An 18,894-nucleotide genomic window follows, 5' to 3' on the forward strand; every position below is an offset into this window, starting at 1 on the left:
AGAAATTTCAATGGATGATCAAAAAGCAACTACATTAACTAGGAGAATATTAATATTTAGAACCTGAATTATATGTGACAAACTAGGCTAGACTGGAGAAGGGCAGGTGCAGAGCAGGGAGAAACAATTGTAGAAAATAAAGACAAAGTAGAATAACATTGCAATAACAGAAAGGAAAATATGCTTGCTAAATATTCTGAAACAATGATCTTCCACATATCACATGATCACATTATTTAAAGTTAAGAGACAAAATAATACTAGAGTTTTAAAATTCTAGTGGGATTTTCTTTTAAAAGGATGATTTAGAAAGTGTTGAGCACTAAGGATTTAAATTAAAGCTACATAAGAAAAATTTCTGCCTAAATACTATGTTTTTTGTCCTTCTCATAAATGAAGAACACTTTCTGAAAAATTTATGCCTACTCAAGTTTCAAAAATGTCATTCCACAAACGTTTTGGCTGTATCCTGTATCTTATTTAAATGTATTCACACATCACTGGGGAAGACTTTTTTTTTTTTTTAAAGGATCAAGTTAAAAAAGCTTTAAAGTTATATTTAACCTATGATAACATCAATCAAAGTACTAAATGAAGAAAAGAAATTACCTTTTAAAAATTATAAAGCAATTGTTCACTTGGGAGATTTATACAGCAAGACAGGAATATGTGTACTATGCATCTTTTTTAAAAAAGGTATTATTGCTTGTACAAAAACATAAGGATAGGACACAATTCTAAAATCCCTTTGTGTATCCTTAAAAGATTTTAAGAACAAATTTTAAGAATAAAATGCATTAACACACAATTTCTACATACTGAATTTTTAACTTTTCCAAGTCATTAAATATAATTTTCACTGGTATATTAGTTTTAAAATATGGCACAATTCATAATAATTTTACCTGGTCTTGGTACTGGTTGTGCAGCTGGAGTTTGAGTCTTACGAGCTGATGCGCCCTCCTTTAAAACAAACAAATAAAAGTCAAAATTTCAAACTATCTCAACCAAAACCAAAACATTTAAATGAATGAAAATACCTAAGGGCTAAAATATCCATCTTTAATGCTTAATTAAAGCATCTGTTTTATTCTTGGCTCTTGATGCCAAAAAACATTTGGGTTAGAAATTTTAAAAGATTTAGTGAAAGCCAAAGAATTTTGTTACTCCCTGCTTCTGTGAAACACCTATTCTCCTTTTTATCCCTTGTACAAATGGATTTAGTAGTATGGCATCCCCTTCCCTTGACTAAGATCACAAGTGATTGTCCTTGCTTACTTTCTGACAGGGCTACTCGGAAGCCTCCAATAAGAAGCAAGTACAAGCAATATGGCAACAATACAGTTCAAAAGTTTATTTAAAAGCAACACATGACTTACTACCAAAGATTTCTGGGTGCCATTTCCAGCGACAGCTTCTACAGGGAAATGACCACCCACCATGCTAGTCTTCCAAAATCAGATTTAAGCCATCATGGTTGGACAAACTTTTTTCTTTAGTTAGTCCAAGTCAATAATTTATAACAACTCTACTAGAATCTTCAAAGTCCATAGGAACTTTGTAGGTTGATTCTAGCATTATCATTTGGGACCTCTCTCAGGTCACCTTGATTCAGTGACACTGGCATCTTGGCTATTCCTTGAAGAAGACACTTCCATTTCCTGACTAAGAAGACTCTATGCATGTAAAGATTTCTGGAGTGCAGATGCCTCATTTATTTCCTCAGAGTAGGCTGAAAACCCAACAAAGGTCCCTTTCAATTCTCAATCTGTGAACTGATGATTATCTAATTTGATTTCTACAATGGTGCTATGAAGAAAGTACTATAGATAATATTATTTTTCCTTTTATATATAAAGAAACTGAAGCTTAGAGAGGTAAAGTATTTTGTCTATGATCACAAAGCTAGTAAGTTCTAGAAATGAGGTATGGACCTAGTTTTTTCTTAACTAAAAATCCAGTCCTCTTACCATTGCATCATGATGCCAAATTCAACAGGCATTTCAAATTTTTAAAGATTTATTGTATACCAGTGCATATTCCAAGCTATGTTACCTTTAAGTTTGGCTAAATAATTGGCTTATCTTTTTCTTTCCAATAGCATTTTTATTGATTTTAATACCACAACATTTCTTTTGTACAAGTCAAAAATAAAAAAATTATATCTTACTTAAGTATGATATAGATCTCCAGTAGTATATGTATGTATGTACATATAAAAATGTAAACTTAAACTCAAACATGTAATTAATTAAATATACTTCTTAAATATTTAAGAAAAATGATTAAAATGTTCCAAGTTTGTGAATCATACTTCACCTTCAATGGACTTCGAATCATGATTTAAGAAGATAGCCAAGTCGTACCTATGCTATATTTGGTCAAGGTAATTTTTCCTCTCAATTCATAATGAGAACAAAATAGGAGAACCAGAAAATATTTAGAAATTGATGCTTAAATGAGATATGGTACCCTTATGACATTGCTAAGTGGTTTTTAAGATTTTATAAACTATTCCAATCTCTTTACTATCGCTACTTCCATAACAATTCACAAGACCTCTTTTATTTTTTTAAGATACAGATAAGATATTTATTAAAAACAAATTTAATTATTTCAGAGTAATAGCACTACCAGATTGTTATTCTAATAACATAATTGACTTATTTGTGTTAAAGTCAGGAAGGCCAAACGCAATTCTAAAAAATATAAAAAGATGCTTCTAAAAGTGCTTGAGAAACTTAATAAAACCTGGTTTCTTACATCGAATAATACAAATATGTCCTAGGTAATCTTATTTGAACAATTATTTTGCTAAAGAAACTATTTCTTCAGAGACTACAAATATAAACTTTAGTCCAACTATGCTTGATTCATCATAAATCCAGTAAAATTCAGTGAGTTTTAATTGTACATGTACAAAGTCAAGATTAACACTTCCATCAGACTTCAAATCAATATTTTATTATGTCCATTGTATAAATTATTCTACAGTATTAGAATAACAGTAGTTTCAAATACTTATTCATTTTATCATATGAAATTATGTACCCTCTTCAAAAAATGAGCGATTTAAATTAAATGATAAATTGTCATCATCTGGTACAACATGTTGTCATTTGGCATCTGTTTTGTTATGAGTGATAACAAAAGCAAATCCTAAGAATATATTTCATTCTTGATGAACAGATAGATTAACTCTTAAAATTTTAAGAGTTTAAGTTTATTTTAGTTATTCCAGCAGCAACTACCTTCTCTTCCCCCTGTAAAACACAATGTATTTGGAGTCAGAAACTCTTAGACCTCATCAATTTAATTTCCTCATTAATTTATTTGGTTTCTGTTTTCTAATCTATAAAATTAGGTTGACGGAGTAGCTGAATTAAGAAGTTCTCAGTACATTACACTTTTGGATAATTCTTAATGTCTTTTTTTTTTGGGGGGGGGGAATTAAGGATTTCCTTATGGAAGCTGTAGACTAAATCTGGGTGGGTGGGAGAGTACAGTGCTATATAACATTTGATTTGTAATCAAATGATGCTGAGTTTGAATTTCTGGCTACTATAGCATATGACCAAAGACAGGTAACACAATCTCTCAGCTGTTCAATTTCTTCATCTAAAAACTAGAGGGCTGAATCTTTAATTTCTAACTCTAAATGCATTGCTCTTATAATTTCAAATTTTCATATTTCATGCCTTTACATCAAATAAGAACTGATTAGCCTGAAAAAGGTCACCAGCATTAAACTTATTTCAGAAGAAAAAGTAAATCAGTACAAAAAATATAAAACAAAGTTCTTAGGGATTTTGTTTGTGGTAGTACTAGTGCTTAATGAAGGAAAAAATAAATGAGGCATATTTTTAGTCCTGTGTCAAATCTAAAGAAATGTGCCATACCATTCCTAACAGCTTTATATTATAAACCAGCTCTGGTTGTGTTGTCATTTTGTCTAAAAAATATTTCACTCATTATTGACAAATGATTATAGCATTCTATTCAAATAATTCATGTTTGACAGATAGCTATGAATTAGCCAAAACAGCTGAGTATGTATTTTCTGCAATTTTTTGTATTTTTATTCTGGTAGAATGGTAGAGATCCAATATTACAACAAGAAAAAAAAACAACAAACATTTCTAATTAGTGGAGTGGATCCCATAACTGGAAAATACTAGCAGTTGTGAAAACCAAAAAAGATCCTATCATAAAGAACCAAGTGGTATAAGTGGTACTTTTTTATAGGACAGTAAGGTACTTCACCAAGACTTTAAAAAACAACAAAACTTTTAATAGCTTAAAGTACACAGCACAGAGATTAAATGGTCTCATACTTAAAATGACAGAAGCATTAGTTAAACAATATGGATACTAGAGTATTTGAGAGAATAAAATAAGATGAAATCCTGAAGGCAAGAAATTTCCTGGTTTTCTTAGGAAAATTGAAAAAAAATTTTTTTCTTTACCCTTTTTGAATCAAAGATTAATAAAAATGAAAAGATATTCTAAACAATCACTTTAAACAAGTTTTTAATCCTATTAATTATTCTAAACCAAAAGTTCTTAAAATGAAATCACTGAACTTTAAAAAATAACTATTAGTTCATAATTGATTTCTTGTGTAATCTGTATTTCATTGTATGCATTTAAAATATAATTCTGATAAGAAATCCATAGACTACAACAGAATGCCAAAAGGCCCATGACACAAAAGATTGATTTTTGTTCTAAAATAAATACAAATCATTAATAATAAATTAATTAATTAAACATGACTTTGAAAAACTTTTTTTTAGCGTTCTTCTGGCCTTGAGTAATATGATTTACATTCTATAGGCTCACAAACTCAATGGAGGAAATGACTATTCTATCCACATCACAGTGAAGTTATGAGGAAAGAATTTTGAAAATTTTAAAAAGACATTTTACACATGAGTTATAATCAGTATAATAATCATTAAACTAACAACTATTAAGTACCTTCTATGGAAAATCATGAAGTTTTGGATTTTGAACAAATCTTATGAGATTATTTATCTAAATCTTTTTATTTTAGCAAAAATAAAGATTCAATAACTTGCCCAAGATTACATATATATAACTGATATGAATCCAGAATTACTGATATTTGACAAAAAAAAAAACCCTGATCATTATGATTCAATATTGAGTTTTTCAAAATATTTGGAAAACATGTGAAAAATACTATCTAGCAGGGGGCAGCTAGTTGGTGCAGTAGATAGAGCATCAGCCCTGAACCATGATCTGAGATCAAATTTGACCTCAACTTAATACTTCTTAGCTATGTGACCCTGGGCAAGTCACTTAACCCCAATTGCCTGAGCCCTCCCCCCAAAACAAAACAAACAAACAAAATAAAACAAAACAAAAACCCTCTATCTAGCCAGGAGAAGAAAGGCATCAGCACAACACACACAGAAAAACTCTAAAACAATTGTCTTGGCCTACAACAACAACAAATCCTATCTAGCCAGGAGAAGAACGGCATCAACACCAACACACCAAATAAAATCTTTAAACAAAACAAAACAAACAAAAGGAGTTGACAAGACATGTTAACTAGAGAGGAAAACCTGCTTTTTTCACTAAAGTGAGAGAAATTCTCATAATTTCTGCCAAGACTCCTGGCAGTTTTAATAAGAAAAAAAAAAGGGGAGGGGGAGAAGGGAGAGAAACACTTAGAATTAAAATAAAAGGAGCCAAATACTAGATTCACAATTGCAAACTGGCAGAAAACAGCAGGACATAGAACACCTGGTATTTAAATTCTCAATGACTTTTTCAATAAACTAATATTATACCATGTATCCCAGAAAAAGTAAATAATATGTTATTTTATCAGAGAAGCAGGTAATTTAGTTTTCAAAAAAAAATACAATTTATATTAATAATATTGAAAAATATGGTATTATGTAGTTTAAACTCCAGGAATTATACTGTGTTTAGGGTGGACAAAACACAAAAACACCATGCCTAATTCATATGCCAATATTGTGCAAGCTAAAGTTAAGGCTACTAAATAGTACAATATGAATATTCATAAAAAACTAATTTAGAAACAAAACCATGCAATTTGAACAAAAAACTTCTGTCTTTAAAAGATTACTTACATCATATTTGAATAATAATAAAAATGAGTATGTTAAGTCTGATTTTCCTACTTTACTAGGAAAGTTATGTTTAAAAACTTAAAAAATTCTTAATCATTTGGGAGTAACAAACTAATGGGTCAATGAAAGGATAAAAGCAATGAGTTCTAATTGCTCAGTATTAGTCTGAAGATATGGTTTATTGTTAAATATCTAGACATGCAGGGCTCAATTATGTCAGTCACAGCAGTCCAAACACAATCTAGCATGACAAAATTTTCATTGCTATGCTAATAGTGTCTGAAGAATATTCAACTTTAGTAAAATATACTAAAATCAAAACCAAAAAGGAGGGATTCAAAGTAATATTCAATATTCTTATTTCTTTAAAAATATTTATTTTCTAAGAAATAGAACAAGCTATTAATCAACTCCTTAAGAAAAAATTCCCAGGACCAGATGGATTTACATGTGAATTCTATCAAACATTTAAAGAACATTTAACTCCAATGCTATATAAACTATCTGGAAAAAATAGTGATTGAAAGAGTCCTACCAAATTCCTTTTATGACACAGACATGGTACTGATACCTAAACAAGGTAGGTTGAAAACAAAGAAAATTATAGACCAATCTCCCTAATGAATATTGAAATTCATTAATATTCCACCCCCAAAATATTAAATAAAATATTAGCAAAAAGATTACAGAAAATCATCATCAGGATAATACACTATGACCAAGTAAGGTTTATACCAGGAAGCAGGGCTGCTTCAATGTTAGGAAAACTATTAGCATGACTGACTATATCAATAACCAAACTGACTAATCAAAAACCATATGATCATTTCAATAAATGCAAAAAAAGCATTTGATGAAATCCATCAAGAATATTTATTTTCTTTATATAACACCTAGATTATAGTGGATAGGCATTTCCAAAGGGAATGATTTTTTAGAAAAAAAGAAAACTCTCCCTCACCACCTACTTCCAAGCATCACGGGAAGAAATTTTGCACTTTTAAGATAGGCACATAAAGTCTAATTCTACTGTTGTACATAAACACAAATATATTAATTTAAATGAATATTTTAACAATACTAGAGAGTTAAACCACAAAAACATCATAGCTATAAGAAACACCAGAGATGGAAGTATCAGAACTTTGTTAATATAAACATTTAAGATTAGATGAAAATTTCATTCCTGATGTAAGAATCTATTTTTTTTTTAAATTACAAAAACCTTATTTCCCTTCCAATATTTACAACCCATTTCTTGTAGTTTGCTTTGGTCATTTTCTGTTGAATTCATTTTTTAATGACTGAATGATATAAATAATGTTTTATAGTCTAATAATTTCCAAAACATTTTTCCTTTTGTGTCGTGGGATTTAATGGTTCTTAACTGATTAAATTTCTGCTAAACTTCATCTATTTTTGTTCCCCAAAACTATTTTACCATTGTTACTACTAATAAAAAAAAATAGGTATTTCACAACTATATAATTTTCCTTTTCTATATAGTATAGAGAAACAAGATTTGGGAGAAGCAAAAACATTAAAAAATTGCTTTAGTTAGTTTAGTTAGTTATCAGAGAACACAACTGCCTTTCAGTCTCCTTGTATCATCATCCTCCTCTCACATGAAGAGATGCATTCTACAGGTCTGAGTTAGACCTCCAGCAGCCACTGGCAGGTGGCTCCTATATGACAATAATTAATGGAGACAATACATACATGTGCAGATAATACAAAATGTATATAAAAAGGTAATTTTGAAAGATAAGACATTAATAACTGAGGGGAATTAGGAAAAGTTTTAGGGAGAAGATGCCACAATTCTGATCTGGAAGGAACCTTGTAAATGACACTGTGCTGATTTCATCAAGTCATAGAATACTTCAGAATCTCTTGGAAGAAATCTCTCTTCCACTCAAGAACCTGGCTAGTGCACCTACCTCCATAACCAAGAGCAAACACATGAATGTAGATAGGCAGTACAGTAAATAGAGTACTGGCCTAAAGGCAGAAGGATCTGAGTTCAAATATCGTCTCATACACATGACACTTATGTGTTACCCTGGGCAAGTGACAAATCCAATTGCCTCCCAGCAAAAACAAGCCAGAAAACAGACAAACAAACAAACAACAACAACAAAAAATGAAAGAACTGAAAGACTGAGCTATCTGGATGGGGCCTGGCAATTTTTCTACTCAATTCTTAATTTAATCCCTCATCACTTCTTTTGCCAACATCTTTAAAATGATATACTTGCCTCAAGTTTCTTACCAAACCAATGAGTCCCACTGTCAAAGTATTTTCCTTAAACAAAGATATGACCATGCCATAATTGTTTTCCATCAAATTCAGCAGTATAAAATATAGAAATGTTCTATTTAATTTGTAAAAGCTCAAGTGAAATGACCAGAACTAGAAGATCATCATTGATGATTCAAACCAGTTTTAATTATTCAGTAATAAAGAGTCATCTATACTCTATAGGAAATGAGTATGGACCACAACATAGCATTTCCACTCTTCTAGTATGGACCACAATGTAGCATTTCCACTCTCTATTATTGTTTGCTTGAATTTGTTTTCCTTTTCAGGTTTTTTCTTTCTTTCTAGATCTGATTTTTCCTGTGCAGCAAGATAACTGTGTAAATATGTATACATATATTGGATTTAACATATATTTTAACATATTTAACATGTATTGGACTACCTGACATCTAGGGGAGGGGGTGGAGGGAAGGCGGGGCAAATTTGGAACAGAAGGTTTTGCAAGGGTCAACGTTAAAAAATTACCCATGCATGTTTTGTAAATAAAAGCTATAATAATAATTTTTTAAAAATTAAGAAAAAATTAATTTGTAAAGCTCTTCACAACTTGACTCAAACTATCTGGATATTATTCTCCTTCCTGTTTCTATAACCCAGGCAAATAGGCCTTCTCTTTATTCCTCACAAACAACAAGTATTCCTCTCTTTGACTGAACATAAGTTTCTTGAAAATTAGGGTTGCTTTTGATAGTTGTATCCATGGAGCTTAGAAGAGTGCCTAACCCACAGCAGATGCTTAATAAATTTTTGCTGACTGACAGCGCAGACAATCAGTTCAACCTACATTTGTACAGGAAGAGGAGAGTAGAATATGAAAATTAAGTAGCTATAAAGCTACTTAAATGTCATCAAGTTTCTTCCAGAAATAAAGCTCATCTTTTTAAAGCCAATATTATAGTGGTGTTGCTGTGTGGCAGTGAGAACACAACAGTCTTTAATAAAAGAGTTTAAATGAATTCATAAAAATGCATATCACATAGAGGATAATGGAGAGGCACAAAATGGGGCCGAGGTCACTGATTCATATAAACAATGAGGAACTTTGAAGAACAAGAGTAAAAAATACAGGGAGATTCATGCCAAGTAAAGAAAATGGAAAAGAGCCAATGATAATGGCTAACAGATAGAGAGCCAAATATTCTAGTAGGATATAGCGGGAATCTAATAAATGCTTAGTGATTAACTGATATAACATGAAGTTAATTATGATGGTAAATTTAAATATAAGTTCAAAATCCTTTATTTAAAAAAAACAAAAGTGAAGTTATCTTTATAATGTAGAAATTATTAATATTATATACTTAGACATAGTTATGATATTATGTATTAACAGTATGTGCAGTTTTAGGAAAATAATGTCCATAAATACTTTAAAGGTCCTTTTAGTAACTGATTCACCTTTCTACTTTGCAATTCTTCAGCTAGTCTCTCCAAATACTTTAAAAAGTCTTCTCTATTTAAATACATAATAGTATTATATTACTAAATTCACCAATTACATGTTATACATGATTACTACATATAAGGCACTGAAAAGACCTGAAATCGTAGTAAGAAAATCTAAGTTTATTTTTCAGTCATCTAACCTACACACCATTTAATGTTCTCCAATTTCCTCTACCTTATATCTCTATGCCTTGAGCCAACATTTTCCTGCCCCTTGCCTATTATTATTGCCTATTATATATCTGCAATTCATGTTCTTTCACTGACTCTAGAGCTACATCTTCCAAGTTTTCCCAATTCTGATCCTCAGAGAGTAATGACATTCTCTCTCTTCTAAGCTATTAAACTACTCTACTTAAAACTTCTATATATTTATCATGATGCTATTTATGCAGTCTTATCCCTTTTTCTATAGACTAGAAACTCATCGAAGATGGTCTTTTTTTCATTTACATATCTGAGATGCATTGGATAAAATAATTAAATTATTTATTCAACTAAATAGCAGGACTAAAGTCCTCAAGACAAAATGGTTAATTGACTGAATAAATGCTTTATATCCCAATTTTATTCCTTCATGCAATTGTACAAAAGCTTTCTATACCTAGAAATTAAATGAGAAAAGAAAGTGAACTTAGTGTTTCAACAATGACTTGACTCACTTAAAAGGAAAGGGGAAAAAAAAGATTCTAAACCAAAGTAATTTAAAGAATGAGGAACGTGATGGAGACAAAAAAGAAAAGGAAAGAAATTTTGTTTCTACTGCCTCAGTAAACATGGTCAGAAAATGTTGGCATGCTCACTGAAGCTTTCCCCCTGTGCGTCACTGAATCATACATAGGTTATATTCTGAGAACAGCACATTCTCTAAGCTACCAAAGAGTTACTGCTGGAGCAAGTATGCATTAGAAAATTGAAATACTTCATAAAAACATGGGGAAAAAAATTGAAACATTACCCTCTTTCTCCAGCCCAAGACTATACTTTACAAAATCTCTGCAATCTATTCATTCTTTTCCTTTCCTACTTCCAATTTTCTATTTCATATATCACAAACTACTCAAATAATCTCTTTAAGTAGTGACCCTCCCCGACTCTCTCTAGGACCTCCTGCCTCCAATTCATTCTGCATACCACTACCAAATCAGTTTTCTCATCAATCAGCAAAAGTATTTATTAAATATCATCTACACCTTGTATACTAAGTCCAGGTCAAAATTCTCAATGGCTCCCATTACCTATCTTGTAAAATAACATACCACTCAAGATTCTGCCTGACATGACTTTCTAGAATTATTTCTACTATTCCCTGTCACATACCATATGTGCTAGACGTTTCTGTAGCTTTATTAATTCTATTCCTTATGTCTTGCCACCTATTCTTTGCCACCTATAGCCCTAAATCTGCCTATGTTGTGTATTGCCATTTTACTCACAAGTTAAGGCCCAGATCAAAGTTCTTCTTCTATGCCTGGCACTTGGATGAAACTTTTCTTTTAACAGACCACTCCTAAGCTCATCATTCAGTTTATAAAGAAGACCAGTTCATTAAATGAGCAGTGTTTAGATTCTATTGTCTGGCATATAATAAATGCTTGTTGACTAATTAATTAGGCCAAGGAAATGAAAAAATTCAACTTTTTCTATACTGAAGTTATTTGTTGTCTTATTCCCTCTCCTGTTCAGCTGATGACAGTTGTTCAGTCATTAAATTGTATCTGACTCTTCTTGACCTCATTTTAGGGTTTTTCTTGGCAAAGATACGGAAAAGGTTTGCCACTTCCTTCTCCAGCTCAATTCACAGATGAGGAAACTGAGGTAAACAGGATTAATGATTTCCCCAGGGATACAGAGCTACTAAATATGTCAGGCTACAGTTGAACTCAGATCTTCCTGACTCCAGACCAGTATTCTATCCACTGTGCCACCTTGCTGGGCACTGACAGTAGTAGAGCTAATCAATGGGTAAACTGGAATGTTTTAAATGCATGCAAAAAGACAAAACATATAAAGAAAAATATAAATTATTTTCATTATCTCATTTGTCTCTACTGATAAGAATCTAAAATTAAGTTCCATGAATTTTCAGTTCCAAGTCACAAAACAGTTCTAAGGAGTTAGTACAAAATAAGCAAAAACACTTTTTTGTATCACTGTCGAGCACTCAAATTGTTAAAATTTTTTAAAGTTATATTTATATATGGGATGATATGGCTTTGTCTGAATTAATGGGATAACTTTCTTCTCTGAGAAAAATAAGAGAGAATAGTACCTAGAGACACAGATTTGACAGATGTAACACAAATAACAAGGTAGACAAGTCTACAACTGTAGGAAAATGTCTAGAAATTAACAAGATATTTTAATGATTCTGAATTTTAACTCAAAATTAATTTCAAATTGCTAAATATAATTCACTAAGCATATTTCATTAAGAATAAGCTCAGAAGATAACTTCTTACATCAAACAAAAACTTCCAATATTTAACATTAAATTACTCTCATACTCCAAAATATGACAAAATGAAATGTTGTAGAAATCACATTAATATTAAAGAAAAAACAGACCATTAATACAATGAATGAAAATTCATCCTGTACACTTTTTTCAGAGAAATGTGCTAACATAAGAATCTTTAAAAAGAAACAATATACCACAAATTCAGAATATGTGAAAACAAACATATTTAACAGTATTTAAGCAAAATCAATCTACAAAAGCATTTATTAAGCTCCCCCTAAATGCCAAGTTTTGTGCTAGGCACTAGAAATGAGTCAAGTTGACAGAGACTCAATTTCTTCAGTTACTTAAAAAGAGGGGAGATGACAACCAAACTCCTAGAAAAATCTCTTTATTTCCTTCCCTTCCCCCTCCTCCATTCATTTCTAAAACCTTTTCAATCTGCCCTTCGATCTTAAATTCATCAATCCCTTTCTCTATGGTTGCCAATAATTTCTAAAGATAACTAATTCAGACTGACTTTTCTCAAGACACATTTCTTTACATGTAAAGAGAACATGGAGAACAAAGAAAAAGAGACATATAAGGGAAATATATAACGATAAATAAAAGAAAATGTGATCATAAGAGGCTGGAGAAAAATCAATTATGTTTCAGCTGAACTCAAAACACAAAAGGAGCAAATCAAAATCTCAGACAAGGCAAAAGAGAAGGAAAAAGAGACTCGATTAAAAGGGATGAATGGAGAAATAATATTTTAATAGAAAGACATAAATATTGAGTCAATTTCAATGAATCATAAAACATATGGGACAGCCACTTAAATATTTGTAAGAATACCTAAAAGGGTTAATGGAAGAGTTAATAGTTTTACTTTCTATTTCCCCTTAATTCTATCAAGTGAGAAATTTCAAGCTACCCTTTTTTAAAAGCTAGAGAAACAAACAAAAACATGACTAAGAAAGCACTTAAGGATCTAGAATATAATTCTAGAACATTTAAGACACATATCTCTGGAAATGGGAATAAAAAGGAATATACTTATTTCTCATTGTGCATTGAACCTTTATCAAAAATGAGTATTGTATATGAAAACCCCAACAAAAAATTGCAGAAATATTAAACACACCCTTTATTAACCACAATGAGATTGTGGGAAAAGTGTTCAATACATAATAACTGAAGAATGGATAAAAAATTAAGAAACAAAATAACTTAATCCTAAAGAACTGGAAGTCAAAGAACAAATCAAAAACAATAGATCATTTCACTAAAGGTAAAACAGCAATGAGACAACATAATATTTCTGGACTTGTAGCCAAAGCATTACTTAAAGGAAAATTCATATTTCTAATCATTTAGATCAACAAAAGTCAAGAACAGATCTGAGAATTAGGAATAGAATTTAAAACATATAACCAAAAAAAAAAAAAAAAAAGTTTGAAACTCCAATTAAACAACAAAACAAAATTTTAAAAATCGGAACCCTATCCTCCAAAAAGAAAAACCTACCACATACTGATAAAGCTGGAGGCTGGTTTTCTGAAGAAGAAAAAATGAAACAGATAACTCATCAACTAACAACTTTTCAAAAAAAGAAAACCAAATAGCCAATGCAATAATATGGGAAATACGAACAACTTTGATAAAATAACCACCCATAATTTCCAAAGGACTCATGATAAAACATGCTATGCACATCTGATAAAGAGGTGATGGACTCCGAGTACAGACTTGGACATGACATGGCAAATATGAAAGCCCAGCGTGGGCTCAATGAGGGAATTTGTTTTGATTTGCTACAAATGGATTTTGTTCTTTCTTTTTGTCAATAAAAGTACTATAAAAAAGATGCAGCTAGGTGGCATAATGGATCCAGGTCTCAAGACTTATATTTCTGAATTCAAAACTAGGTTCAGACATTTATTATCTATGTGGCCCTAGCAAAGTCTTTTAATCTTGTTTGCCTCAGTTCTTCATCTGGAAAATGAGCTAAAGAAAGAAGTATCTGTGCAAGATAACTTCAAATGGGTTCATGAAGTCAGACACAACTGAAAAAACAATAGTATCAAAAAAAGTAAAAGAGAAAAAGCAGATTTTCATTTTTTTAAAAGTGTGTGTGTGTGTGTGTGTGTGTGTGTGTGTGGTGTGTGTGTATGCGCGTGTGTTTTTAAACATTCCAATCGGGAGAAAACTACACATAAAAGGAAGCATTAAAATAAGGAGATTTGTTAAAGACAGAGAGGAAGCATCCATGCAGGGATGTGATGCTCAAATTCAAAGTGGCAGAAGCAGAACCAGAAGGGAAATAAAGAACCAACTTGGGGCTTTCCTGAAAATAGAGGTTCTAGGGGAAATTCATTAGTGGAAGCGAAAAGGGATGTCCCAAAGTGTGAAGGTTGTAAGAGATGAAGGAAATTCTGGGATGAGAAGACAGCTGAAGTAATATGGGAGCAGAATCCAGAAAGTTAGAAAGAAAGCCAAAGGAAAAGTAATAGGGGCCAATAAATAAGCTAAGCTTGGGGATACAAAGACAAGTATAATACACCCCCTTAATGAATTCACTTTCTAATCCTATCTAAGAAGAGGAATAATAAGCCCTTATGTGATACTTTGTCCAGGCACTATGTGAAGGGCTTTTTATAAATATCTCATTTGACCTTCTCAATAGCCCTGTGATATAGGTGCTATTAACACTATTTTATAATTGAGGTAGTTGAGGCAAACAGAAGTTAAATGACTTTCTGAAAGTCATACAACCAGTAAGCAACTGCAGATGGGTTTTAATTCAGTTCTTCTGGTGCTCAAATACTTTCCGGCCTTTTCTGCAAAGAGAAGCTCTTCCATCAACTTCAGGCCTTCACTCTCCTGTCACACTTATCTTTTGGGGACAAAGGAAGGGCATCTTCTACTCAAAAATGAGCATCCTTATACTCCGTCACACCTATTACATCCTAATGAATTTTAATTCCTGAAAATCTTAATCCAAACCCCATTCCTCATTACAATCTCTCTCTTCTCAACTCCTCATCCCAGGGCACTTCAATCTACTGTTTATTTTCCTTCAAACACCCCTCATCACTCAGTTCTTCAACCTACTCCCCTCGTATAAGCTAATCCCCCACCCCACGTAGACAACACACATCTTGCCACACCTACAAAGGTACTAACTCCACATTCAAGAATTTTGAAATCCTCTTCTCTGATAATCATGTTAGATTTTTTGCCTCTTTTTCTGCCTTCCTCCCTTACATAATTCTACTCACAATCTGCACTGTACCATGACTTCCTGTCTCTTGACTCCTCAATTCTCTTCGAGGCCATTTCCCCTGAACTAGCCATCCTATTCTTCTCTCAATCTTGATTACTTAGTAAGCTAATTCAGCTCTGCTGTATTCTCTCTTGAATCTCTAGCCCTTTTATATCAATAATAGCCAGTCAAGTGTCAACTTTGGATCACTCTCACAATTCATCACCTTTATGACTACACATGTGCTGTTGAACAAGGATGGATTAGGGAAAAAAAAAAAAAACCAAAAAAAACAAACAAACCCTGTACAAGTCTTCTGACTAGGTGCACTACAAATTTATATTATATAAGCTCAAGTTGGTACTCACTGCTGCTAGGAAATCCTACTATATGACATCTTCATTATCAACTATTCCATTCTCCACTGGCCCTTCTAAATTTTTTCATCACTCTTCAAATGTGCCATGGTCACCACTTCCTTCCCCCTCTTTAGCCAAGAACCTCATTTCAGAAAAAACTGAGACCATTTGACAAGAAATCCCTTTACTCATTCTCTCATATCCTATCCCTTGGATACCTTGCACCATGTTCTTCCTTCACCTATGTCTCATGTGATGGAGTGGCCTTAGTCCTTACCCAGGCTAACCTTCCTCCTACCAGTCCTGTCAATTCCATCCCATCCCATCCCATTTCCCTCTACAGATTTTCTCTTCTGTCAACCTTGCCCCCAATCTCTTTGATCATGTCTTTCTGCCTACAAACACATGCATGTTTCCCCTATTCTAGGGTAGGGGGAGGGAGAATTTGATTCCTCTATCCTTGGTAACTATAGTTCTTCTCTTCTGCCCTTTGTGGCTAAATTCCATCTATAATAACTGTCTCCACTTTCTTTTCTCTCACTCTTTTCTTATACCCCTATAATCTGGTTTTCAACTTTATTCCAAAGAAACTGCTCTCTCCAAAGTACTTAGGATTTCTTAAGAGCTGCCAAATTCAATGGCCTTTTTCCAATGCACATTCTCCTTGATTTCTTTGTGGCCTTTTACACTTTTGATCACTCGCTCTTCCTTAATACACTCCTTCTTTCTAGGTTTTCGAAACACAAAATGTCTCCTGGTTTTCCTCCTAACTGTTCCTTTTTTATATAAGCTTTGTTGTATCCTTCTTCAGATTACATTCTCTAACCAGAAATGTCCCTCAGTATTCCATCCAGGACACTCTTTTCTTTTCCCTCTATACTATTTCATTTGGTGATCACTTAGCTCTCATGGATTTAATTATTTATCATGTCCAAGCTAATGATTTTCAAATCCACCTTTCCTGTTCCAATCTCTCTGCTAAATTCTAATCTCACAATTCCAAATGTCTTGCATACTATCTCAAACAAGATATGCAGTAAACTTCTTAAACTCAATATGTCCAAAACAGAACTCATTATCTTTTCCCCTAATCCCTTTCTCATTACCTATCTTCCCTATTACCGTAGGGGACTATAGCTTCCTTCAGGCTTGCCATCTAGGAGTCATTGTGGATTCCTCTCTCAGTCCACCAAGCTGCTGCCAAGCCATGTCAGTCTCACGCATTTCTCTAATACACCCTTTCTCTCCTCTGAAACTACCACTACTCTAGTACAGTCTCTCACCATAAACACTTTGACTTGTGCAATATCCTGCAGATGAATCTGTTTACTTCAAGTCTCCAATTTTCCACCATTCAGCAACTAAAATGATTTTTCTAAAGCTAAAAAGTGACCATTCTATCTTCTTCTCAATAAACTCCAGTGACTTCCTATTGCCTTCAGATTCAACTGCAGCATCTTCTACCATAACTTAACTCCCTCCCTGATACAACACACTATGATCGAGGACACTGCCTTCTTGGCTGTACACCATACAACACACTACATTTCTCAGACCTAGGCATTCTTTCTTGCTGTCATTCCCCCACTCTTGGAATGCTCTCCCTTCACTAATCTAAGACATTCCTGGCTTCCCTGAAGGCCCAAATTTCTCAGTTTCTCCTAATTCTGGTGTTTTCCCTCTACTATTTACTTCCAATTTACCCTGAATAAATCTTGACATATATATGTATGTATGTATGTATGTATGTATGTATGTATGTATTCGTTTGCATGTTGTCTCTTTCATCTGGAAAAGCAGAAAGAGAACCATGAGAGTATAATATAAAAGTCAAGGAAGGTGAGAATATCAAAGAATCAGGTAGTCAACAAAGTGCAATACTGGAGAGGGGGGAGGGGAAAGGGAGGGAGGGATGGTTCATGGATGAGAAAAAGAGCTATGAACTTTTGCAAGCAGGAGGCCATGGTAATCTGTGAAAAAGAAGTTTCAATAGGATTCAAAAAGTAAGAGTTCAAGGAATATCCTTAAAGTGATTGAGGAATAGACTGAAAATTAGAAGCAACACAGAGGCTACTCTTTCTAGGAATTTTATAAGATGAAAACAAAGTATCAGTAATGTGAAAGAATAGTAAAATCACAAAAAAGACTTTTTTAAAAACAGGTTTGTAAACATAGGTAGAAACTGATCATAAAAGGGGGGGAGAATAAGCAGTTGAAGAGGGAGAAGAGGAAGAAAAAATATATGATTACAAAAACTCTAAAAGAAATAAGGGATGAAATAAAAAACTGTCATTGTCAAAGTGTTACCCATCCATCTTTAGTATGTGTCACACACACACACCAAATGAAAGACACACCCACCATAAAAATACAAGTATTAGATACAGCTTTTTAACATAAAGCCAGCTCTGGCAGAGGGAAAGGAAGTAGTGCTACCACAGCCTGTTTTCAATAGCTGACATGACCTAAAGAACCCCATGAATAAATGACAGGTTAATAAGCAAACCACACATATTAAAAATATTCTTACTACTTACCTAAATAACTAACATAAATTATGGGTTTGCTAAGTGCTTTACATGTAAGGAAGCTCTCCTTCTAACTAACAAAACAAATAAAAATTCTAAGCATAATAAAGCTCAGAAGATCATTGAATCAGGAGTAGTCAAAGGATTAACATTTGAATTCTGGTTCTGTCACTTACTATCTAAATTATCTTATACAAGTCACTTAACTGCCCCAAGTCCTAGGACTCCTAATTTTACTAGGAGGGCCTTAAGATCACTGCTGTTTGAAGAGTTTCATATTCCATTCCAAATGACTTCTAAAATCTTCTTAAATCTAGATCAATGATCTTAATATAGTACAACATACAGTTGGGGATATGTAATCACACATGCAAAACTAACAAATACCCAGTA

At 32.6% G+C, this 18,894-nt stretch overlaps 1 protein-coding gene across 1 annotated transcript in view; it reads right to left on the bottom strand.

Moving 5' to 3' along the window:
- The window catches only part of CDC73 (cell division cycle 73), a 119,725-nt gene that overhangs the window by 20,371 nt on the left and 80,460 nt on the right, over positions 1-18,894 (bottom strand). Inside the window, exon 11 of the mRNA XM_051998727.1 lies at positions 906-963. Within this exon, the coding sequence (XP_051854687.1) occupies positions 906-963 (58 nt within the window). The remainder of the gene's footprint in view (positions 1-905; positions 964-18,894) is intronic.

Source organism: Antechinus flavipes, chromosome 4 (assembly GCF_016432865.1).
Source record: "Antechinus flavipes isolate AdamAnt ecotype Samford, QLD, Australia chromosome 4, AdamAnt_v2, whole genome shotgun sequence".
Classification (NCBI taxonomy): Eukaryota; Metazoa; Chordata; class Mammalia; order Dasyuromorphia; family Dasyuridae; genus Antechinus; species Antechinus flavipes.